The sequence below is a fragment of the Hesperophylax consimilis genome, chromosome 2 (assembly GCF_061612785.1).
Source record: "Hesperophylax consimilis isolate HC1 chromosome 2, BYU_Hcon_1.0, whole genome shotgun sequence".
Classification (NCBI taxonomy): domain Eukaryota; kingdom Metazoa; phylum Arthropoda; class Insecta; order Trichoptera; family Limnephilidae; genus Hesperophylax; species Hesperophylax consimilis.
Genome location: NC_142837.1, coordinates 14,515,316 through 14,541,632, shown reverse-complemented (window position 1 = coordinate 14,541,632; position 26,317 = coordinate 14,515,316). Strand labels below are relative to the sequence as shown.

Genomic DNA, 26,317 nt, shown 5'->3' with positions numbered 1-26,317 from the left:
CAACCGAGGTGCAAATTATTTTTTTTATTTTATTTCTTCGACGATTTCAAAATCACTTAAATGTGGCGTCATTTAAATTAAAATAAATTTAAAATAAAATAAAGTAATTTACTTTCCATTCACCACTATTTAATAAAACTTGATCAACGTTTTACATTTGTACGTTTATCCTGACGAAAAAACAACTGGTTTAGAAATATGTGGATATTTTTTGATTAAATAGTTGAAAATTCTAAGTTATTATAAGTGTTTATTACTTTATTGTTTTATTTTAAATTATAATATCGCATCACAAAATATCCACCTCATAAACAAACCCTCATATGAAAGATATTTATTGCATTCAATTTTTTATTTTATTCACTTGAGCGGGCCAATTTAAGGTTCGTGTGTTTATGGGTTCAAATTCCAAAAGAGTCTCTTTTATGGGCATAGTGTATTTTAATCTTCCTATAGAAATGATGATATTCTGATTATTGCCCTGGCGATAGACCAACATTTTTTTTCTATTTATTAACATTCAAACCTGCTAAACTACTTATTTAGTTTGTCAGCAGGTACAAATGATTGCTTTAGATATGTGTATCAGAACCATCTTCCCTCTTTCCCTACGTCATTAAGTCTTATAAAATGTTGTAATTTTGGAAATTTCAGTCTCACTGAATTTATGACTCTTGTATATCTTATTTGTACATATCTTATATTTATATCTCTTGTTTATAATTTATCGACCCTTGTAGGTTATTACTAAGTAAAATACAGACGTCAAAAAATGAAATCAAAACACAAAATATCACTTCATAATTGGTTGGCATAATTCAATACAATGGTCAAAGGATTATTTAACTTCAAAATAAAGCGTTTCCAACTAAAATAATACCGCACGTGTCAACGATGTTTTTATGCTCCAAGCATTTTGTACCCTTTTATTCCGTTATTCCATAATTTACTTCGTTTTTGCTTCCGACACAAATAATGCTGATATTTCGAAAAGACAGAAACCCACTCACATTGTTGAATAAGAAGAGAGTTTTTATAAATAAACGATTAAACAAAGACTTCATAATTCACAACAACCTTTTTACTGGTGATTCTGCCGAAGGCCTTCGGAGGAAAAGTTTGTTTTGATTAATCAGAATATTAAGTTACCTTAATCTTAAGTTCCTCTCATCCTAACATCAAAATAATAGTATATTATCAAATATAGAGAGAGAAATTAGCAATAGCGAAGCATTTCGGGAACCACTACCTTCTAATACATATTTTTTTTTATATTAACTCCACACAAGAGGCCCTGAAGAAAATTAAAGTTGATTGTGTGTTTGTGGCAGAGTGGATGTGATTTAAAAACAAATCTACAGTTTTATTCACTGTCTAAATGAGATTTCAAAATACCACCCCCTGTCTCCCTTTTCTACCCCTTCCAGCAGTATTTTGATACTTTTTCAGTGAAATTTTGTCCTTTGACGTTTAAAATAAGAAGAAAATTACTGTCTACATCTGATTTAAAAAAATCTACATAAAACTCGGGAAATGCCAGGGACATCAGTTATACATATATATATAAAGTGTCCCGGTGTGGTTTTCTGTTTCATACAAATCACAGTTTTTTTCCGAGATCGAAAAAAATTTGCTTGCTTTTTATAGGACCTGTCTTACTCGACCTGAAAACCAAAAGGAAGGCCACTGTTTTTGTGAGACCTGTCTTACTCGACCTGAAAACCAAAAGGAAGGCCACCGTTTTTGTGAGACCTGTCTAACTCGACCTGAAAACCAAAAGGAAGGCCACTGTTTTTGTGAGACCTGTCTTACTCGACCTGAAAACCAAAAGGAAGGCCACTGTTTTTGTGAGACCTGTCTTACTCGATCTGAAAACCAAAAGGAAGGCCACTGTTTTTGTGAGACCTGTCTTACTTGACCAGAAAACCAAAAAGAAGGCCACTGTTTTTGTGAGACCTGTCTTACTCGACTTGAAAACCAAAAAGAAAGCCACTGTCTTTATGGGACCCCATCCCCTTTTCCCATCCCTTAAATCAGGATTTTAATGCTACTACGGTAAAATTTCACGATCATGATAATTTGACGTTCAAAGTTCGAGAAAAAGTTCGGTGTGCATCTGATTTCGAAAAACTCTGCATTAATCCTGGAAAACGACGGGTACTTCAGCGATATCTTTATATATGTGTCTATCTTTATAAGTACAGAAACGCCGTGAGGTGGTTTTTCACAAAAAACGGGATTATGAAGTTTATTAAAATTATTCTTAAATATTGCATTTAAACAAGCTTGCATTGCTTTTTTTCTTATGTCAAGTGTAAACTTCTGTGAAGTTAGTACTTTTAACGTTGTGAATATATTTGCGGGGTTCAAAAAATAATAAATGTTGTCCCTTATTCTCATTTCCAGTTGATCTAGTCAACTTTTAAAACAATATGAGACAACTAAACTACCTGAAAATGCCTATCGCGTTCACCAAGCAACAACAAAATATGAGACAACTATTGGTACCTGAAAATGCCTACCGCGTTCACTAAGCTACAACAAAAAGATATAATATTAATACAAGAAACGCCTTCAATACTTTAGTTTCCTACTCTTCAGGCCGCTGCGCAGACAAGTCGCACAATGGACGGCGCTGTAAACCGTTACCTTATTTTCCTGCACTGCGGCCTGACGTGTCATAAACGCAAATAAATTTGTGACGTGACCTCTTTTAATTAATCCAAGCATGTTACTATGTACATAAATATGGACATCTATAGTCTCGCATATTTAAAAAAGCCGAATAATCTATCTACCTAAACGCTATTTACTATAATATCGACTGTGGTTTGCTAAAACCCTTCAAGCCACTAAATGAAAACTAAGTTGAAAACGAATATTTACGGATTCGTCAAACTAATTAAAAATCTTGAATAAATATGAAAGTGGGTATTTGAGCAAAACTTTGTTCTACAATATGGCAAATCTATTTATAATTTTTAATAACTAATGGATTTTCCCAAATTTACCAAAAATAATAACGCATAAATCTAGTTTTTAGTATTTAAAATATCATAATTAGCAAAAATTACTTTACTCTATTGTACTTTGAAAACTAGTGTACATGAAACCACTGAAAGTGACATTCCCAAATAATCTGGCTTGAAGGGTTTTACCAAAACACAGTCAATATATTCATAGTTTTATTAAACCAACAAATCAATGCGCCGTAACATTGTCGACTCTTGGCCTGCCAGGACAGAGGAATCGGCCATGTTACTAAACTTCTAGAAACTGACTTTAGTATGTACGTACATCATTCACATATGGCAGAATAACCAAACAATCCACCGTATCATTGTTTACTCTCGGCCAATTATCTACCAAGACAAAGTAATCGGTTATGTTACTAAACGGCTAGAAACTGACGTAATTATGTACTTACATCATTTACACACGGCAGACTAACAAAGCAATCCGCCGTATCATTGTCTACTCTTGGCCAATTATCTACCAAGACAAAGTAATCGGTTATGTTACTAAACCGATAGAAACTGACGTCATTATGTACTTACATCATTTACATACGGCAGACTAACAAAGCAATCCGCCGTATCATTGTCTACTCTTGGCCAATTATCTACCAAGACAAAGTAATCGGTTATGTTACTAAACGGATAGAAACTGACGTCATTATGTACTTACATCATTTACATACGGCAGACTAACAAAGCAATCCGCCGTACCATTGTCGACTCTTGGCCAATTATCTACCAGGACAAAGGAATCGGCCATGTTACTAAATGGCCAGAAACTCTTCATCCATGAGACAGTTTCCTCCAAAGAATAGTCTGGGAATGCGACCGTGGTGTTATACGCAGTATTCAGGTAGGTAGAATTGGTCTTTCCTGGCTCTAATATCAGTATCTGAGCCTGCAGCGCTGCTTCGTATATTGGTCCTTCATCGAATTTGATCTGCAAAAAAAAAGCAATATTAATACACGAGGTTCCTAAGTTCTGGCCCCCGAGATCTCCCGATCTCACAACTTGTGATTTTTTTCTTGTGTGGTTTGTAAAAGAAGCAGTTTACATCCACCCCTTCAAGCAACCCTATCAAAACCATTTGGAGCCGTATCACCGTTGCGGTTAACTCAGTAACACCTTCGGGTGTGGAACGAATTCAGCTACCAATTAGGTGTTTGCGGTGCAGTCAACTAACTAACTAACTAACTAACCAACACGCCGTTTCTCCGAAGGGGTAGGCAGAGAGGACGGACCGCCAAACAACTCGGTCTTGGCACACACTCCTTGCCTCATTCACATTCATACATCGTCTCATTGATACTCTTCTATTATTCTGACTCTTGACATGGCCCGACTCGAGTATCTGATTCACTTTATCGTGCCATGACTTCCTCGGGCGTCCCCGACTTCTGCTACCATTCACGTTTGCATCATATATCCTCCTTACACTCCTATCTTCGCTCATTCGCTCTACATGCCCAAACCATCTAAGCGTCCCTTTCTTAATCTTATTCATAACGCTTACATCAGCCTTGCACTCTTTGCGGATCTCCACATTCCTCACACGATCAAACATGGTTTTACCACACATACGCCTCAGGGATCTCATTTCAACAGCATTCAATCTACTTTCATCCTTTCTTTGCCAGTTCCATGCCTCACTTCCATACATCAAGGTAGGTACCAGCACTCCGTTGTGGACTGCTAATTTCGCTTCTTTGGACAATTTTTTGTTAGCGCTGACGGCGTTCAGTCCTCCATTAACGAAATTACCTGCATTTACCCTTCTTTCAATATCTCTGTCAGCCTTCCCATCTCACCTAAACATACTTCCTAAATACACAAACTCATCCACCTGCTCCAAGTATTCCCCATTCACAATTATATTGCACACTGTTTTCGTACTCTCTCTTTCAAACACCATTACTTTAGACTTACTTACATTCATCATTAACTCATTCTTCATGCATACTTCGTTCATCCTAGACACGAAAGACTGTGGATCATCTATACTTTTAGCAATCAGCACCGCATCATCAGCATACAACAGGCAACATACTTTCAAATTATTCAAATTCGCGCCCAATCCCACCTCTTTCAATTCTTGCATACAATTATCCATGTATAGATTGAATAAACACGGTGACATTACGCAGCCTTGTTTAACACCTTTTGTGATATCAAACCACCCCGTAAAACCACCGTTTACCCTAACACATGCAACGCTTCCCTCATACAGAGACGCAATTGCCTGAGTCAGATTCGTATTCACTCTATACTTGGACAACACCTTCCATAGCTTTTTCCTGTCGACTCGGTCGTATGCTTTTTGTAAATCTACAAAGGAACAGAAAAGTTTATGGTTTTTTGCCAGAAACTTCTCAGTGAGCATACGCAATGAGAAGATCTGGTCCATGCACCCTCTTCCACTCATAAAAGCACCTTGCACATCCCATATTTTATCCTTTGTTTCCTTTCTTACTCTTTCAATCAAAATTCTACCATACAGCTTGCCAACTGAACTTAGCAGACTAATAGCCCTATGATTCCCACATTCCATACGTGACCCTTTAACGTATAATAGCATGATCACTGCCCTTCTCCAATCAAAAGGCGTGTGAGCCTCCTTTAAACATTGGTTAAAAAAATTGCACAACCATGTGAGAATTATACGGCTACCTCCTTTAAAATATTCAGCAGCAATATTGTCGAAACCGACAGCCTTACCATTCTTCATACACTTAATTGATCTTTCTATCTCATCCATGTTAATTTCGGTAACATTCACTCCATCATCATTCATATTTGATTCGCCACTGGAATCACTGTCACTCACTTCGCTTTCGAAGACTTCCTCGAAATAATTCAGTCATCTCTCTTTTATTTTTTCCTCATTCGTCAACATTTTTCCATCTTTTGATTTTATCACTTTCATGCTTCCGTTTTCTGGGCCACTCCGGGACCTTTTGACTTATTTCCAAAACAACTTAATGTTTTCTTGGAAATGGTTTGTCATTTTCATTCCTTCTTCCTCTTTCAGGCGTTTCTTTCGTTCTTTCACTCTAACTCTTACTTTTTTCTTACATTCCTTATATACTTCTTTCGCTCGATACTTCTCTTCGCTGGAAGCACTGCCAGCCGCAATCAGACACAACCATGCTTTCTTCTTCTCTGAGACCAGTGCTTTAATCTCATTATCCCACCATGCATCACCTTTCTTCCTACCTTGCGTACTTATTCCACAAACCTCCCTAGCAGATTCACAAAGACACACTTTTATTTGGTTCCATGTTTTGTCTTTGCTTAGACCATCCATTTATTTCGCATTCAATCTTATCTCTGCACAATTCACATACTTACTTCTCACATTATCGTTTTGCAGTTTTTCTATTTTGACTCTTGTTGGAGTTAGTACCGTTTTCACTTTAGAGCGCCAACCGCGAAAGAGGTTTACTTTCGAAAATACAAGAAAGTGGTCAGTTTCGACCTCAGCCCCTCTGAAAACTCTTTTGTCCTCGGTAACAGCTTTCAACCTAGAGTCAATTACTACAAAATCAATAATTGACCTCTCATTTCCTCTTTCCCACGTATATTGGTGGATACCTTTATGATCGAAGAAAGTATTCGACACAAACAGGTTCCACTCTAAACATACTTCAGGCATTCTGTTCCCGTTGTCATTCGTCAACGAGGTCATAATAAAAATTTACCTACTGTATTTGTTGATTTTATTGTTTGTATAATCTGATGTAATTAACTAAATATTTGTCACTAGTTTGCAGTTTGAAATAAAGGGTTACGAAAGTTAGTACTTAAATCATTTTGAATAACCTTAACATATCTTCAAAACATAGCAAATAAAGTATTTTTTTACCATAAATATAAATATACCATAACCGTGAAAAATAAATTCACTCAGGGCCTATGTTATCTTTGGGGATGCTGTGTGGTGGGTCTTTTTATAGAAAGGAAGTAGAGGAAGTTCTGTGAAGAAAAAACGTATGAGGAGTGGGTAGGAATTTGGGGGTCAAAGTGTCAAGGTGTGACGGACATATGAATTTCCCTCAACTAGTCTCTCCCGATTCGGCTCGCCACGGAGTAGGTGAGCAAACACATCCGCTGCCAAAATCTAGACAAACCTCACCTCATGAACACGGGCACTCTTGAAAAGTCACCAAACGTTGCGAACCACTTGGAATAACCTATGCCAGAAGTTTCTGTTATCCAAAAAATGTTCCCGAGGCGGCGGTACCCATACCCGCCTCTCAAATTATGCCACAAGTACACCACGTCAAATCTCTGTAAGTCTTTATTGTCAGTATTAGTTTAGTTATTTTTTCACTAAAAATACTAAACAGTTTTCTTACAAACAGACCATATCCGCAAAAAACCTTTTTGCGACACCGTGCGTCGTTTGAAAAAGGATTTCTCTGAAAGAAAATTTTAATCTGTGCTTGGAACATCTTACACTCTTACTATATATACTTAGTACCTACATACCTACAATCTTGTGTTTCAACATTTTTTGAACAATGAACATTCGCATTAAGTTTTCTCTTCCAAAATACTTAAAAGATTTAATTTTGAAATATGTGTTTATTTATAAAATAAACATACATAAGTCCGTTATTTTGAGCTCACGAAGTCACTACAAATAAAACTTCGAACGAACGAATTTTTAGTAAAATTTTAAAATTATTTATAGCGAATATGGTTCCTGGGTATACGTGATATTTGCGTCTCAAATCCAACAAAACTGAACCATGACTTTAAAGATCTTCAATCTAAAAGCAAACATTTAACGAATTTGCGAGCACAATTTTATTTAGTTCACTGACAGATTGACTTGAAATTTTTTATTAAATCATTGATGTCTCTCAGTCGAGTCTTTTCATAGTTTGATGCCACATATCACCAAACAGTGCGTTTTCAGACCTACCTTCAAATTAATAGTAAATGCCTTAAAAATTCTCGCCAAATCATAAATAAATGATAAGTAGTATTAGATGGATATTTTTAAACTCCTAGTTCATGAAAGCAAAGAGATTTTAACTCCGTTCGATAGATTTTTATTCAGACGAAGAAGAATTTCTCGGGGCTGTGGTTATGTCAATTCGTTCAGCTTAAGCCAATATTTATTAAGTAATACTTTTTTACGCTTACTTTTCCTTCGTTATAAGATTGTTTTTTGCCCTCCGGTGTTTTTCTTAATATCTCTTGAAAGAATAATGTTGATCTGATCGTGTGGTAATATACATTTAACGGTAATTATAATAATTATATCACTATTCAGTGTTTGAACATGTCGGTTTGATTATTCATTAAACATGCTTAAAATAATAAAGAAATCTAATAACCTCGGTAACAAGAGCAATGACGTAATAAGAAGAGGTAATATTTTCTGTTCAAATACGAGTATTCTTTCGACAGTAGAAAGGTAAAATGATATTTTTAATATAATAATGTACCTACTAAACTGATATTTAGTAATAAATGAATATATATTTTTTGTTATTAATGAATAATAAATTCGTTATTGCAGAATGCAAAAATACATATCCCAATTTAGTTATACGATTCATGTTTACTCACCATTTCTATTTTTAAGATTATCTTAAAAACATACAATTTTCCCACATCTATAATAATAATAATAGTATAATATCTTTATTGTGACAAATTTTCAAACCATAACTATATAAATACATAAAAGACTGTTTTGTGTACATTGGTTTATAAATTTGATGAGTATATAATTTTTACAACGGAAAGTAATATATAAACAGTAGGTAAAATAAATGTAAAAAATATAAATGTAAAGGCGATCCAATACCAAGTAATGCAAAATCAGATGTTTTTGGTTTGAAAATTTGATTGCTTAGAAATACTACAGATGCTTTAATTAAATACTGCAAGTAGAACACATCTTGGGCTTGTCAGTAATTGATCATTTTTTTGATAAGACCTTTTATAAGCCTAGAAAAAATTAAGTATCAGGCCTAAAAAAAAATGTCTAGTGCAAAATATCCCATTTACAAACCCATTTTCGGATATTTTTTTATTGTATAATGTGGGAAATTCTTTTTTTTATTTGATAATCGAAGGAAATTTTCATATTTGTACCAGAACTTCACAAAATAAAACAAAATATGCATTTTTGCGTTGTTTATTTTTACACGAATATCGATCGATTTTCGGGGAGGTAAACATTGAATTTGCCATTGTGAAATAAACTCTATGTCGTCTACGTAAGGGTTCACGCTTTTGTATTTAGTTACCGCCCGGCGCTGACGGGATAAAGACGTTCTTTATCTTAGTGCCGCTCTGTTCTGTGAAATTTTTTTCAACAAAAATCAGTTTACGTGTAATAGTTTTTTTTATTCCTAGTTTTATACAATGGGGAGGAAAGATAATAAAAAAAATTGGGTACGCTCAGTGGCCTAAAACAAAATAGAAAAATATGCTTGACTATTTGGGTTAGTTCAAATAATTTTTTTCATAATTAGGTACGTAGAAACAATTACGATATATATATATATATATATATATATATATATATTTATCCCCTCTCGTACTATGTTGATCTCGCGCGACGGTACGCCAGGTATATGTTGATCCGTTTGCATTTGTTGATCCACTCCGGATATGTTGATCCATTACCCAAGCTGGCATACATATGTAAATCCCTACAGATCAACTTGTGTCATCGAGATTTTGCTGTAAGCCACGCCCATTTTTCGGTGCCATATACATTTTACACGATTTATTTTGTTGATCTATATATTTCTGACAAACTTGACGGCTTGCATGCGTTGTAACTTAACCGCCAATTTCGCGCGCGCTGTCGTACTTTTTAGATCCTGTTAGTACATCCATATTCTATGAAAATGACTTTATACTTACAGAGGATAGACTGCCTCACGAGTATTTATATTGAAATGGAACTTTCGCAAACGTCAAATCCATGCTAAAAAAATCTTTTGAACTTGATTAAACAAAAATTGTAAATTTAATACATCATTTACTACGTTTCGTGACTTAGCAGGGGTGCTCGGGTTCAAAGGGTGAGGTTTGTCTAAGTCATTTTATAAGAGAAATTTTGAACATTGATTGAATAAAATTTTATTTTAATGTATCTTTTACCATCTCTCCCGACGTAAGTTTCTTGTAATGATTAAGTTGAAACAAAGCGTAATATCCATAATATGTGCCTATTAAAATTGCGGTGATTAGATTGGTGAGAATTAAATTTTTCAAATTTTAAATTGAAATTGCTGAAAAATTTATTCCAATTTGTTTTTTACTAAACATGGCTAAAGTCATTTCAAGCACCGATTCCAACCAACGATGTTTTAGTATATGTTCGTCAATCAATAGGAGCCATAATGTCTGTACATCAGAGCCCTCGAGAATTATTACAATTATGTGTACCGCTGCCCCGGGAGCCATTTATTAGATAACCAATACACCTACCATTAGTCACCGCCAACGATTTAGCGAGATAGTTGTTTATTTTTTGTATTTTTTTACATCGTCTCCACACAGGAGGCCCTAAGGAAAATCGTAACCCTCAAGGCCTATGTCATCTTTGTGAATGCTGTGTTGGGGGTATTTTGAAAGAAAGGAAGGTCAGTGAGTTCTGGGAAGGAAATAGGTATGGATGGGTGGGTAGTATTCTGGGGGTCAGTGTGTTCGAGTGATAAACATAAGATTCCAACTCTCCTACTGCGTTGCAAGGCGATGCGTTGAAAGAGGATTAATCGATCCGGCCCACCACGCATTTGGTAGGCAAGCGCATCCGCCGCCAAGAACCGAACAAACCTCACCCCATAAACCCGGGCACTCCTGCTAAGTCACCAAACATATCAAACTACTTGAGGTGGCTCTCGACTAGCAATCCGAAGGTCGCGGGTTCAAATAAATTTTATTAAAATTAATTTGCACTATTTTACAATTAGTGTTTGGTTATATCTGAATAGCCAGGTACTCTCCCACCTTCCTCCTCGTCATCTCCTTTGAGGTCTCCTTTGAGGATGCCATAGTCTCACTGGCTCCAGACGGAAGTTTTTGTAAGTCTCCATATTCAAATTCGGCGGTATGATTTTTTTATGTGACACCTATCACAAGAGCGCCCCTGTCTTTACACGTTAAATACATAGAAACTATGTCGCCAACCGGTTGGGCAGCGTTATGAGGCGGGTTAAGGTAGGGGCTGTTGGAATGAATTTATTAATGCTGGTCTTAAAGAGGCGCGAATTATATGGACGAGTAAAAACAGATGCTGATAGCTCGTTCCACATGCGAGCCGACTTACGGTAAAACGAGTCGGAGAAACGACCCGTTCATACATAGATAACATCAACTTTACTGTGAACCTGTGTTCCGCTCGAGTATCACGCACGTGCACGGTGCACCGGGGATCAATGCTGCTAGCTTCTTTTAACAGGCTCTTATAAAATACCTGTAGAATAGACACAGCATACGCACATTTCGTCATACATGATTTTACTGCACATATGCCTCAGGGATTTCATTTCTACAGTATTCTGTCTACTTTCAGCCTTCTTCTGCCAATTCCATGCCTCATTTCCATATATTAGGGTAGGTACCAGCACTACATTGTGGACTGCTAGCTTCGCTTCTTTGGACAGTTTTTAGTTAGCTCCAACCGCGTCCAATCATCCATTAATTACCCATTATAACCAAGAACCCGGCCTCCCCTACTAAGTCACGAAGCGTAATCAGGAGAGATGGTAAAAGATACAGGTTCAAAATTTCCTACATAACATTATTCCTTTTGCCGCCATTTTGGATTTTTATGGTCGAAAGGTATCCCTCAACCAGTTTCTTTCGATCCGGCCCGCCACGCAGTAGATGGGAAAACGCATCCGCCGCCAGGACTTAGACAAACCTCACCCTATGAACCCGTGTACCCCTGCTAAGTTATGATTTTTTTATGGATTTGTTTTTGCGAAATTTTCGTTTCAATCTAAATACGCATACATTTCTTATAAACAATTCAAGAAACACACGTCATTTTGATTTGAAACGGTACCATCTCACAGTCATTTCATGCGATATTCGACTCTAGAGACTAATACTTTGAGTTTAATATCACAAAAGATTACGGAATCACATAAAACCTTGTGATGAACAGTCCACCGATTGCCCCTTGATTGGTTCATTTAGTAAAACCATATATAGGGACACAGATCAACTTTGTCTAATAACTTCTTACCTGGATCAACATACTACGGGAATAGATCAATATATATGAGATCAACAAAATCTTTTGAACTTGATTAAACAAAAATGTAACTTTAATGCATCATTTACTACGTTTCGTGACTTAGCAGGGGTGCCCGGGTTCATGGGGTGAGATTTGTCTAAGTCATTTTATAAGAGAAATTTTGAACATTGATTGAATAAAATTTTATTTTAATGTATCTTTTATCATTTCTCCCGACTTAAGTTTCTTGTAATGATTAAGTTGAACCAAAGCGTAATATCCATAATATGTGCCTATTAAAATTGCGGCGATTAGATTGGTGAGAATTAAATTTTTCAAATTTTAAATTATGATTGTTAAAAAATTTATTCTAATTTGTTTATTACTAAACATGGCTAAAGTCATTTCAAGCTACGATTCCAACCAACGATGTTTTAGTATATGTTCGTCAATCAACAGGAGCCATAATGTCTGTACATCAGAGCCCTCGAGAACTATTACAATTATGTGTACCGCCGCCCCGGGAACCATTTATTAGATAACCAACACCCCTACCATAGGTCACCGCCAACGTTTAGCGAGATTGTTGTTTATTTCTTATATTTTTTACATCATATCCACACAGGAGGCCCTGAGGAAAATCGTAACCCTCAGGGCCTATGTCATCTTTGTGAATGCTGTGCTGGGGGAATTTTGAAGGAAACGAAAGAGAGTGAGTTCTGGGAAGTAAATAGGTTTGATGGGTGGGTAGTAATCTGGGGTTCAGTGTGTTCGAGTGATATACATAAGAATCTAACTCTCCTACTGCGTTGCAAGGCGATGCGTTGAAAGAGGACTAATCGATCCGGCCCACCACGCAGTTATTAGGCAGGCGCATCCACCGCCAAGCCCCTCACATACCTCACCCCATAAACTCGGGCACTCCTGATAAGTCACCAAACATATCAAACAACTTGGGGAGACCTATGGCAGAAGTGTGGGTTATCAAATAAATGGTTCCCGGGGCGGCGGTACACATACCCTCCTCCCAAATTGTGATAAACTTCTACTTTCAAATGTAAAACATAATTTAAAACGTACCTAAATGACGGCCTCCGTTATCGAGGGGTAAGGCTATCGACTAGCAATCCGAAGGTCGCGGGCTCAAATAAATTTTACTAAAATAAATTTGTACTATTTTACAATTAGTGTTTGGCAACCAGATCTGAATAGCCAGGTACTCTCCCAACTTTTTCCCCGTCATCTCCTTCGAGGTTCACAATATCTTCAGTCTCACAACAACCCCAATTGGGGATGCCATAGTCTCACTGGCTCCAGACGGTAGCAGTTGGGACTCTGGTGCGATATTGCACCAGATATACCATCAACTTATTTTACCGTACATATGCCTCAGGGATCTCATTTCTACAGTATTCAGTCTACTTTCAGCCTTCTTCTGCCAGTTCCATGCCTCACTTCCATATATTAGGGTAGGTACCAGCACTCCATTGTGGACTGCTAGCTTCGCTTCTTTGGACAGTTTTTTGTTAGCTCCAACCTCGTCCAATCATCCACTAATTACCCATTATAAACAAGAACCCGGCCACCCCTACTAAGTCACGAAGCGTAATCAGGAGAGATGGTAATAGATGCAAGTTCAAAATTTCCCATATAACATTATGCCTTTTGCCGCCATTTTGGATTTTGATGGTCAAAAGGTATCCCTCAACCAGTCTCTTTCGATCCGGCCCGCCACGCAGTAGGTATTTTTTATTGATTTGATTTTTGCGAAAGTTTCGTTTCAATCTGAATACGCATACATTTCTTATAAACAATTCAAGCAACATATATTAGGGTAGGTACCAGCACTCCATTGTGGACTGCTAGCTTCGCTTCTTTGGACAGTTTTTAGTTAGCTCCAACCGCGTCCACTCATCCATTAATTACCCATTATAACCAAGAACCCGGCCTCCCCTACTAAGTCACGAAGCGTAATCAGGAGAGATGGTAAAAGATACAGGTTCAAAATTTCCTACATAACATTATTCCTTTTGCCGCCATTTTGGATTTTTATGGTCGAAAGGTATCCCTCAACCAGTTTATTTCGATCCGGCCCGCCACGCAGTAGATGGGAAAACGCATCCGCCGCCAGGACCTAGACAAACCTCACCCTATGAACCCGTGTACCCCTGCTAAGTTATGATTTTTTATGGATTTGTTTTTGCGAAATTTTCGTTTCGATCTAAATACGCATACATTTCTTATAAACAATTCAAGCAACACACGTCATTTTGATTTGAAACGGTACCATTTCACAGTCATTTCATGCGATATTCGACTCTAGAGACTAATACTTTGAGTTCAATATCACAAAAGATTACGGAATCACATAAAACCTTGTGATGAACAGTCCACCGATTGCCCCTTGATTGGTTCATTTAGTAAAACCATATATAGGGACACAGATCAACTTTGTCTAATAACTTCTTACCTGGATCAACATACAACGGGAATAGATCAATATATATGAGATCAACATAAGTATGCCAATTTGGGTAGATCAACATACTACGGGAATAGATCAATATATATGAGATCAACATAAGTATGCCAATTAGGGTAGATCAACATAAATTATGCATCCGATTTCCATACAAATTTTGAAAATTTTACTAACAGTATATCAAATGGTTTTTCTGGCAAACTGGCAACATTGATAATTATTGTACCACTGTTGTCAATTTATTCAGATGTATTCCATAATAGCCAAGTTATATGGTGTTAAAGGTGGATCAACTTAGTCTAACAACTTCTTACTGGATAAACATAATACGGGAAGAGGACAATATATATATATATATATATCCCGCTACATTTGTTGCGTCCGACCCCTAAAAACTCCATAGCATTGCAGCGTCCGCCGACTTACAGCGTCCGATATACGGACGCTGCAATGTTTTGACCTCAAAATTGGCCAGAACGATGCTTACCCCATGTAGAATCGTATGGCAAAAATTTTTGTGGAAGCAAAAAATGTCTCAGAATGTCTGGAAACGAATATTGAACGTTTGACATTTTGCCGACAGGTTCGCTACACGATGTATATATCGAGCAGTGTATGTTTTTATTCATTTCTACGATCTTGCCGCGTCCACGAAGTAATATAATTTTCGATACATAACGACGATCATGCTGCGTCTACGCATTACATCGTTAGTATTGCGTCCTCAAGACCGATTACGAGTAGATATTATTTTATATACATAACGACGGTCGTGCTGCGTCCACGCATTACGTCGATAGTACTGCGTCCCCGTAGCCGCTCATGAGAATATACTATTTTTAACTCATAATGACGATCGTACTGCGTCTACGCATTACGTCGATAGTATTGCGTCCTCGAGACCGATTACGAGTAGATATTATTGTATATACATATCGACGGTCGTACTGCATCCACACATTACGTCGATAGTATTGCGTCCCCATGGCCGATCACGTTGAAATATTATTATGAATACATAACGACGGTCTTGCTGCGTCTACGCATTACGTCGATAGTACTGCGTCCTCGTGGCCATTCGGAGTACATTGTTAAATATTATTTGAGCGTTTGGGTGAGTAAATCATCAGATTTGGCAACATTTGGTTAATTTACAACGATGCCGCTTGATACTCAGAACTAAGAATCGTCTTGCGTGGTTTTTAATGCATAACGACGATTTTGCTGCGTCCACCCATTACTTCGATAGTACTGCGTCCCCATGGCCATTCACGAGTACATTTTTATAAATTATTTGAGCGTTTGGTTGAGTAAATCATCAGATTTGGCAACGTTGGGTTAATTTACAACGATGCCGCTTGACACTAAGAACTAAGAAGCATCATGCGTAGTTTTTAATGCATAACGACGATCGTGATGCGTTTACGCATTACGTTGGTAGTATTGCGTCCGTTGTGTTTTTTTTTAAAGAAAAAGCGTTTTTTGGGAGCGAAACCCGGTCGGCACAAAGTATAAAAAATAAAAGTGGTGTTTACAAAGTTATTGTTTTATTTTAAATTAAATATTGTTGTCAATTAAACAAACAATTTATAAGTTCCCGAATATTATCTGAATATAAAATAAATCTTATAGAATAAAATAAAAACCTCAAGATATGAATTGAAATCTAGCAAGAATATCGTAACACAAATTGTGAGGATTATTATTAATATATTCATAGAATTATAAATATATATTTTATCACACCTTCATAAATGCAATGAAAACTTTAACTTAAATGAAATCAACAAAAAATCAAAATATAGAAGAATACGTATGTGAAACATACAGCGAATGCACTAAAATCTAGAACAATATAATAAATCTACTAACAATCTTGCACTTAAACATAAGGATTATAATTTGAAACATGGACGAACTTCTGGTATACCTATCTATTTAACATTATGTCCACAACCAGATTTTTTAATACTATCCGAGGCACACTCGCATGCAATACATAAAAATATACCAAGTATTCCAAACTACAAACAATATGTCACAAATTATCACAAAAATAAAAGTAGTGGAATTGTAGTCTATGCTAAAGAAAAATTTACTGATATCAATGTTAACGAAATACCAATATGTAACGCAAACTGTTTGTCAATTAGTGAATCTAAATAATGAGCCAATTAATATAATCGCATGTATCGAATACATAGCTCGTTATACCCTTATAATCCAGTAGGTACCCAAGCGATTCTTTCAGAAACTTGATCAGGGTGCTTAGGCTGTGAACATCTTGGAATAATTATCGATAATAACATCAAATGGAAAAGTCAAATAAACTCCACAGTCGACAGAATGAGAAAACTCATCTTTATGTTTTTTAGACTTAGAAATACTGTATCATTAAAAATACTTAAAGGTATTTATTTTGCACTTGCACATTCTACACTACTACAATATGAAATCGTGGTTTGCCGGGGGGGGGGGTGCGTATAAATCATACCTACGTCCACTTGTGACAATTCAAAAAATATTAATAAAAATCATATTTAAAAAAGCCATATAACTATCCAACAATAAATGTTTTCCAAGGTTTCCCGGTTCCCCTTCTCACAAAAATTTATGACAAAAATACTCGTACATTAAGAACTTCAATTACATAAAGATTTATTTGATAAAAATAATATTCCATAATTAATTTTAAGCTAAATAATTATTTATATTAGAGGACTAACCGTACCACTAGTTCGAACTACAACAGCAAAACATCATTATTTATTTAACGGTATAAAATTATTCAATAAATTACTCCTGGATATATCTGAGGAAAATTATGACAGTTACAAAAAAAAAACAATTTAAAATTCTCTAATACCACCTAATAAATTTTCTTATTGTTTTAAATTATTTATTTATTTTATTTCAGGGAAATCAACAGTTTACAATGTGGTTCATTTATACACGTGTAATTTACCTAACTGAGAAACCAATTGCAGATTTCCGCAATATTCTATTCTATTATGTATGTAAAAATTTAAAAACTATACTTACAAGAACTAAAAAATATTAAATTTATCGAAGAAAGCAAACACTTAGTGGCTTGACATTATACAAAATGAAACAAATACTTTGTTTTAAACCACTTTATTTTTATTTATATTTCGTCGACCGGTTTGGATTGGATTGGACCCAAATATTGTATAAAGTGGTTTAAAACATAGTATTGTTTCATTTTGTAAAAAATATAACGTTATTCAAGAGGGAGATTATTATAACATGAGATTATTTTAACTGGAGATTATTATAACAGGAGATTATTAAAACAGAAGATTATTATAACGTAATACTACATAATATATGTCATAACATAATATAATAACATTTTATGCAGTTTGGTACACGTTTAATACATTTTTAATATAGTTTTTATATTTATTTTGGTTACATCGAAGATAGAATCAGAGAGAATGTTGTTATACATATGTTGAACATATTCTTCTAAGACAAGCATTCTTATTTTACTAGATTACATGAGCGTATGTGCCGTGTAGGTACTTTCAAATCAATTCTGCTTAATAAACTCCACATATTATGTTTCTGCTTATCATTCCTTGGTATTATTTATGACTAACCTGTTTTTATTACTTTTATTGTATTTTCTTGTAAGGTTATTAATAGTTTTTGTAATAATATTTGCAATATAAATATGTAAAAATATATTGTTGTCCTCTCCTAAGCACAAGCATCTTACTTATCAGAAAAGTGATTTAAATATTATTTAATATTATGTTGTAAATATTGTAACACTAAAGATGTTAAGAAATAAAAATAAAAAAAATATTTTTATTTTGAACTTAATGGTATTAATCAGTTTAACTCATAAATTAAAATATTGCAATTTGAGGTTGAACTAATTAAGTTAAATATAAAAACAGATATTATTATATTGAATACGTAACGACAGAAGTTCTGTGTCGATGGTATTGTATCCTCGTGACCAATCACGAGTAGATATTATTTTGTATACATAACGACGGCCGTGCTGCGTCCACGCATTTCGTCGATAGTATTGCGTCCCCATGGCCGTTGGCGAATTTGTACATTTTTATGTATTGTTTGAGTCCTTGGTGAAGCAAAACCCCAGATTTGGCAACATTCAGTTCATTTACAACGTTGCCACTTAGCACTCAGAACTAAAAAGCGCCTTGCGCGGGTGGACATTTTTGTAAGATGGTTTACAGTGGACGGTAAATTGATATCCCGACCTAAAAATGTCCGACCGCCCTCTGCAATGGAGTGAACTGGCGCGTTATGAAATGATACATTTTTACTAAGGATATCGTTGTAAAAAAAATTGTCGCACGCCTGCGCCCAGTAGGTACGTTTGTATACAAGGTGCAACAAGATATTCATTAAAAGTTCTCACTATCAATAGACAGTTTGTTGTCAGGTCTGGTGTTTTTCTGGATGTCAAAAAAATAAAACATTAATATATATACATATATTTTTTATATACCGCACAAGAGTCTCAACCGCTCCCGTCTAGAACAGCGAGACTGTGGCATCCCCAATCTGAGTACTAGGGTGAAGGTATTGGGGAGGGGAAGAAGATGAGGAAGAGAAATGTAGAAAAGTACCTGGCTATTTATATCTGGTCACCAAACACGGCAAAAGCTTGGAAATAACGTTTCCATTCGGAATGGTGGTCACACACCAGGGCGATACTGAGAGTATATTTCACTCTGGAACGTGCTGCAAACACACTTTATATTATGTTTAATGTATTAATTGTGAAATAACACAAACAAATAAAAATTTATTTGCGCACGCCGGGTTTGACCGTCAGATTACGGGCTTCGGATTGCGAGTCGAGAGTCTTATCTCTCAACCACAGATGCTGTAATTAAGTAATTAATTCACTATGAACGTGAAAACTTCACTAGAAAAGTAAGAAATATTTTGTGCTGTTTATTTATTTGTTAATTTATTTATTACACCTAATAGACGTTTACATTCTAGTTTAATAGTTGAGTATCGCAGTTATTATAAATTCTTCAAAATTAAAACAATAGAGAAAACAAAATAGAATGAAAAAAAAAATGTTACAACAAAAGCGTTTAATAAAATAAGATACATTGGTAAAAATGATAAGAAGTCTCACATAAGTAGATATTCAAAATAAAGAAAAGATTGCAAAAATTATAGATGTCTATTTGTCTCGATATATAAAAGAATTAAAATAAACAATATTTATATTAATTATTTTTAAGGTGAAATATATCTCCCATATCAGAATAAGTCATGTAATCCTAAGGGGTTTAATAATATAAGGGGCATAACAACGGCCTAAATTTACCTTTTGAAACTCTCAAAACAAATCCAAGAGTCTTAAGGGCCGTATATACGGAAGACGTAAAAATTAAATCGACCTTCAAAACGCCATGTAACAAACAAATAATATACACTCGGACGCAAGAATATATTATTCAGTATGGACGTGAAACCTTTATTAGAATAGTCAGCAATATACGGCAGACGTAACAATTAAATTAGAGTGAACGGACGTGAAACCTATATTAAAAGGAACCTTCAATATACAAAAAATATACACCCGGACGTGAGTATGTACGTGACGCTAGAAATGTATGAGAGTGTAATAAACATCAAATCCTGCATTATTATGAATATTAATAAAATATGATATTAGCGATTATCGTGAGTAAAACATAGTGCAATATTCACAAAAACAATCTAAAAAAAAGAACTAGAAGTGCTGGACGCCCAAAGACGGATTTACGCACGGACGCAATAAATGTTGTGGGACCTATATATATATATATATATATATATATATGAATAATAACAAATATACATTGAAATGAACGCACAATAAAATAAATTACAATCATTATTTAAATATACAAAAAAATTATTATAAATCGGTCATCATCGATTATAATTATCGAACACGATTAGACTATTAGGTAAGATATACTCATGGAGTAGGAATTAATTTTTAATTTTCGATGCATGCAATGTCTTTTGTAATGTACTGTATCTAAATGTTTTATACAGGCCTCTACGCAATCTTTCCTTAAAAAAGATTAAAAAATACTGCTTTTTCAATAATTCCTAATTATAATTAGGTATTGTAATTTATTTAATTTAGTCGATTTATATGATAATACTATTTAAAAAACAACCATGCAATAATTTATCATTACTTCTTTCTGCCAAAAATATGTAAATAACGCACCTGAACAAAACAAAGAGTAAAGAGTGTAGAGTGTAAAGCCAATTTCAAATTTTGCGCGCTTTTGCGTACCGAAGCGACGCACAGTGGTAAAATTTAACGAAATTTGGGACGTATTTAGTCTTAAAAGGTTCCAAGGGTTTAGTTTATTACTAGGATTGTTATAAAGTGGTCAATTATTGTCAGTTCACGCATTAGAGATTGCTTGTGTTTTATGTTTTATTCTAAATGGTCAATGCAGGTTTCGGAATTGTTCATTTTTTGAGTAAGTTCATTTATAAGGCTTAAAAAAGACCACGAGAGTCGTTAGATACTTTTTTAGGGATCACAATTATCCATAATAATGATGTAAATCTCCAATAAGACAAACTTTTGATCGATAGAGTGATACCATAGTTGATTCCTTTCCGAATAAAATTTTGAGACAATTGGCATTTATTATTGTGATTTACTTCACCTCGGCTTTTATTTCATTTTTATGTTTATAATTTGTCTTTGCGTAGCATTTGGTTTATTTTAAATTAAATATGAGTAAATATTTCATCTAACAAATTTCCAGGCTTGGAGATTTTTAGTTTATTCCATACGTAGTAATGCAAAATCATGTGTTTTTTGTTTGAAAATTTGGTCGCCTAGAAATGTTTCAGATCTTTTAATTAAATACTGCGAGTAGAATACATCTTGACATACAATACATCAGAAAAAAATAATGTACCTATGAGGCCTATGAAAACTGCTTTAAAGATCAAAATCTCCTACTTACGAACTTATTTTTGTACATGATTTTATTGTATAATGTGGCAAATGAAGTTATTTATAAAATGATTAAAAAAAATCAAATATTTATGCCTGAACATCCACAAAATAAAATAAAAGGCACTTTTAAATGAATTGAATGAATTTAAACCTTATCGCCATCTTTTTTTTGCGGAAAACTCGACCCTCGACGACGGGGATGCTGTTCCGCCGTCGGTTCCTCACTGCGGCTTCTATATGAAAAAGCTGAGGATCCGGCATCGGGATGTACTCCACGTCATACGGGGGCTCGATGTTAACAAAGCTAGTGGACCTGATGGAATACCTGCCCTGGTATTGCAGAGGTGTGCTGCGGAAATAGTTCCAGTTTTGACAAAGCTATTCAAAATGTCCCTGAAGTGTGGTACTGTGCCCTCTGGTTGGAAAAAAGCGGTAATTTACCCTATTCCCAAGAAAGGTGACCGCTCCAACCCGGCCAACTACCGCCCCATAGCGATCACATCAGTTCTGTCCAAAGTGATGGAACGTGTGATCAACGACAAACTGCTCACATACCTCGAGAAGAACAAAATTATCAACGACCGTCAATACGGATTCCGGCGGAACCGCTCGTGCGGTGATCTTCTCGCGTATGTGACGCATGTTTGGGGGCGGTGCCTGAAACGTCACGGTGAGACCCAAACGGTCGCACTAGACATATCCAAGGCCTTTGACCGGGTCTGGCACCGAGGACTTGTCAACAAATTGCATTCTTACAGACTTTCCGCATCCCTGTGTACGTGGATTGCTGACTTTTTAAGGGATAGGTCGATTCAGGCGGTTGCTGACGGTTTCACCTCTTCCTCGCACTCCATAAATGCTGGCGTCCCACAGGAATCGGTTCTGTCTCCGACTTTGTTTTTGTTGCACATCAATGACCTTTTGACATGTGCACCGATTCATTGTTACGCGGATGACAGTACAGTTCATGATAGCTTTTTGTTTGACAAGCCCCCAACGGGCACACAAACTCCAACGGCTCGGAGGGCTTTGAAGCAGAGAATGGACGGTTATCTCGAGAGTATTTCCTCCTGGGGTAAAAATAATCTCGTCGAATTTAATGTTTCAAAGACCCAATCCTGTCTGATTACGTCTAAAAGGGATCCAAATGATAATCTAGTCTCCTTCAACGGAAGCAATCTTCCGAACAGGCCTTCCATTGATATGCTTGGTGTAACTATAAGTGACCAGCTCAGGTACGGGAGCTCCATTGAAGCCAGAGTAAAGTTGGCCTCTCAGAAGCTGGGCGTACTGTACAGGGCCCGCAGATACTTTAATAGTACACAACTGCTCACCCTGTACAAATCGCAAGTGCGCCCTACTGTCGAATTTGGAAGCCATCTCTGGTCTGGAGCCCCAAAATACCTGAAAAAAACCCTTGACTCTGTGCAGAAACGGGCGGTCTGTTTGATAGATTCCCCAATCTTAACAAACGGACTGCAATCTTTAGAGCACAGGCGTCAGGTAGGTATGCTGTCCTTGTTCTATCGGTATTACAATGGAAGATGCTCTGAGGAACTAGCGTCATTGATCCCTTCGGCACCGGTGCGTAGTCGGGATACACGCCAAACGCGCGCCCAACATTTGTACACAGTTGACACTTGTCACATGAGAACGGGTCGCTTCTACGATTCGTTCTTAAGTTCAACAGCTCGGCTGTGGAACGAACTGCCGGCCTCTGTGTTTCCTCCCTCCTACAACATGGGACTCTTCAAGACCCATGTTCACTCCTTCCTCTCCACAAAAAGACCCTCCACACAGCATCCCCAAAGATGACATAGGCCCTGAGGGAAATTATTTTCTTCAGGGCCTCCTGTGTGGAGTAAATATAAAAAATAAAAAAAAAGTAAGGGTTGTTATTGGTAGTGGCTAAATTTAAAATATTACATGACGTAGTGCATCTCCTTAAAACACGGCTTCGCTACATTCCGTCCCTTATAACTGCTAACAAAATGTTTGCATTAATGAACACTTCTCCAACCAAAGCGAATGATTCTAATTCTGTATTGTAAAACATTACTGTGATGTTATTGGAATGTTATTCCTATTATGTTGGTATAGATAACCTACCTTATATACTAGGACCCCCCTAAAAATTTACTTAATAAAAAATTATTCAAAAATTGTTGCATAATTTTATTACACAAACTGAACAAATTTTAAGTACATTTCTTTCTTCAAGACCCGCATTAATAAAACCCTTCCTTGAACCTCTTCCTTAATCCGCCCCGCAACCCTGCCCAACCAGTGGCGATATATATATATATATATATACAGACAGAGGCGTTTTTGTTAGATGTCACATAAAAAAAAGGAAGAGTTTAAAAAACAATTTTTTGTGCCTCCTGTAAAATTTGATAAATGGAAGAGTTATGCATTATGCCGATATTATATTATACCGGATTTTTGACAAATTTTACGGGCGTAATTGGGTAAATATAAGTCTGGGGTTTAGCTTTCTCTTATTGGTTCTCAAGTTTTTTATAACCCATGCCAATAGGCCGCGCCCCTTCCAAGTTCGAAGGACATCTGGAATATGAGATCGTCTTAAGTGTATTTTAAGGTAAAAGAAGTGTACCATAGGGTTCATATGCATTGACCAGTAATCTTAACTACCCACCTGCCTCCCGAAACAACCCTTAGATTGTCTAATAATTGCAATTAAGCAGCTTTTTCAACAAGGGCAGTGCTAGTATTGACCCATTTCTAAACCGAAATAAAAACCCAAATTAAAAGTGCAACCTCGAAACGTATAGGGAAGGGAGGGCAAGATAGAAGGCTTAACTTTAAGATGTAAAAAAAATACAATAAAATTATATAAATCCTTTATTTTAATAACTATCCAGAGAGATCTTACATGCTTATAAAATGGAGTTATTAAAAATAATTAAAATTGAGTATAAAATATGTTAAGACTCATAAAAGATAAACAGGAAAAATTCCATCTTGCCCTTACCCTGAGGGCAGGATGGAAAGCTTATAAAGGCAAGATGGAATGAATAGGATATCCTTACATTTTAGAGTTGACACATAAAAGACAACCGTTTTCTATGTCTGAACATAGTTCATGTGCCCAACCACAACACTGTGGACACTGTACCCAGCCCTCTATGGGCGGTCCCACATATGCTTCTCCACATAATACACACAACACATCGTCTTGTGTTGACTGCTCCGGATGTTGTAGTATGTTCTCATCTTTTTCTGTCCTTTTCCCCTTTCTTTTACCCTTTCCTTTGCCCTTTCTCTTGTTTTCCTTGCCATTGATGACCGGATTAAGAACTAATTTTGGTTTCGCTTTCAGCTCCTTATTTTTTCAATAGTTTCTTGGAATGAAGAACTAGTTAAGATTTCTAATTTTTTACATCTCAATTTTCGCTTCTTTATTGTAGGAGTAACTTTTGGTGATGGAAGTATTTTAATTGGAGAAATTTAGTACGAGGTGGATGGTTGTTCCAAACCCTTATCAATAACACCTGACCTTGTTTTAAATATACTGTCTTCTGACAACGTATTGTGTGTATTATCAAAATTTAGTTGCACTTCTTCATCTTGTTTTTTTCATAACCATCATGGACAGTAGGTGTTTCATTGGTAATATTGTCTACAATATTGACGTTTATTGACAAATAATCATTTGTGTCAGAATTTTTGTCTCCCTCATCAGTCACAATGAAATTTTGTTCGCCTTCAATTACTGGAGCGTTTTCATAAAAAGTGGCCGGTGCAAAGCCTAAATCTGTACAAAAATATCTATATATGGGAAGATGCCAGCCTTTCTGAACCCACTAGTGGCATTTTGCACAGTGGCACTTTTGTTCATAGGCGATGCATACTAGCCTAGCTATATCAAACTGATTTACTCTTCTTCCAGGATGATTCTTTTGAAAAGTGTCTAGGGCTTGCTCAAAAGCCACTTTGAATGAACGGTAAACCGAGACGTCCAATGGTTGCAGTTTGTGGCTTGTGTGGGGGGAATACTGACCAAGATTATATTTTTTCTAAATTTAAAGCTTCTAGATTTTGATGAGTAACATAATTATCTGGAATTAATTAAACAGGTCTATCTGCTGTTGGTCTTGTTTTCTCAATAAATATTTGTAGCCAGTTGTTAAAGGTGTCGTTAGTTATCCAGCCCAAATCAGTTACACCAAGCTTGAGAGCCATTGGGAGCTCCATCCAAAAGACGTTCATTCATTCTCTTCTTGTGTCCAAATATAAAGCAAGGTGGAATGAAGCGACCAGTTGCACTGTAAGCACAAATCACTGTGGTAAATTGCCATTTTTCTGCTTTTGCTACAACACCTACTTGTGTTTTGCCTTTTGTAGAAATTACTCAAGGAGGTTTAGAGGCACTAGTCTTGACACGAGTCTCATCCATGTTATAGATGTCGTCGGGTCGTGACACAAGTTATTTTGAGAAATAACCATTCATAGGTTATCATAGAACCGATCCACCTGCGTGCGATTAAAAGCAGAACAACGAGCTAAAGCTGTGGGTTCCGGTGTCCTGTTAGTTAGTTGGTAATGCCTTTTCATAAATTCGTTAAGCCATGCTCTC

The 26,317-nt window shown here is 36.0% G+C and overlaps 1 protein-coding gene and 1 long non-coding RNA gene across 2 annotated transcripts in view; both read right to left on the bottom strand.

Annotated features, from left to right (window-relative positions):
• LOC149425718 (uncharacterized) overlaps nt 1–26,317 on the bottom strand; it is a 301,264-nt gene that overhangs the window by 14,880 nt on the left and 260,067 nt on the right. The window lies entirely within an intron of this gene.
• LOC149425719 (lysosomal alpha-glucosidase-like) overlaps nt 1–26,317 on the bottom strand; it is a 100,102-nt gene that overhangs the window by 12,222 nt on the left and 61,563 nt on the right. Inside the window, exon 5 of the mRNA XM_089644577.1 lies at nt 3,688–3,957. Coding sequence (XP_089500703.1) covers nt 3,688–3,957 — 270 coding nt within the window. The remainder of the gene's footprint in view (nt 1–3,687; nt 3,958–26,317) is intronic.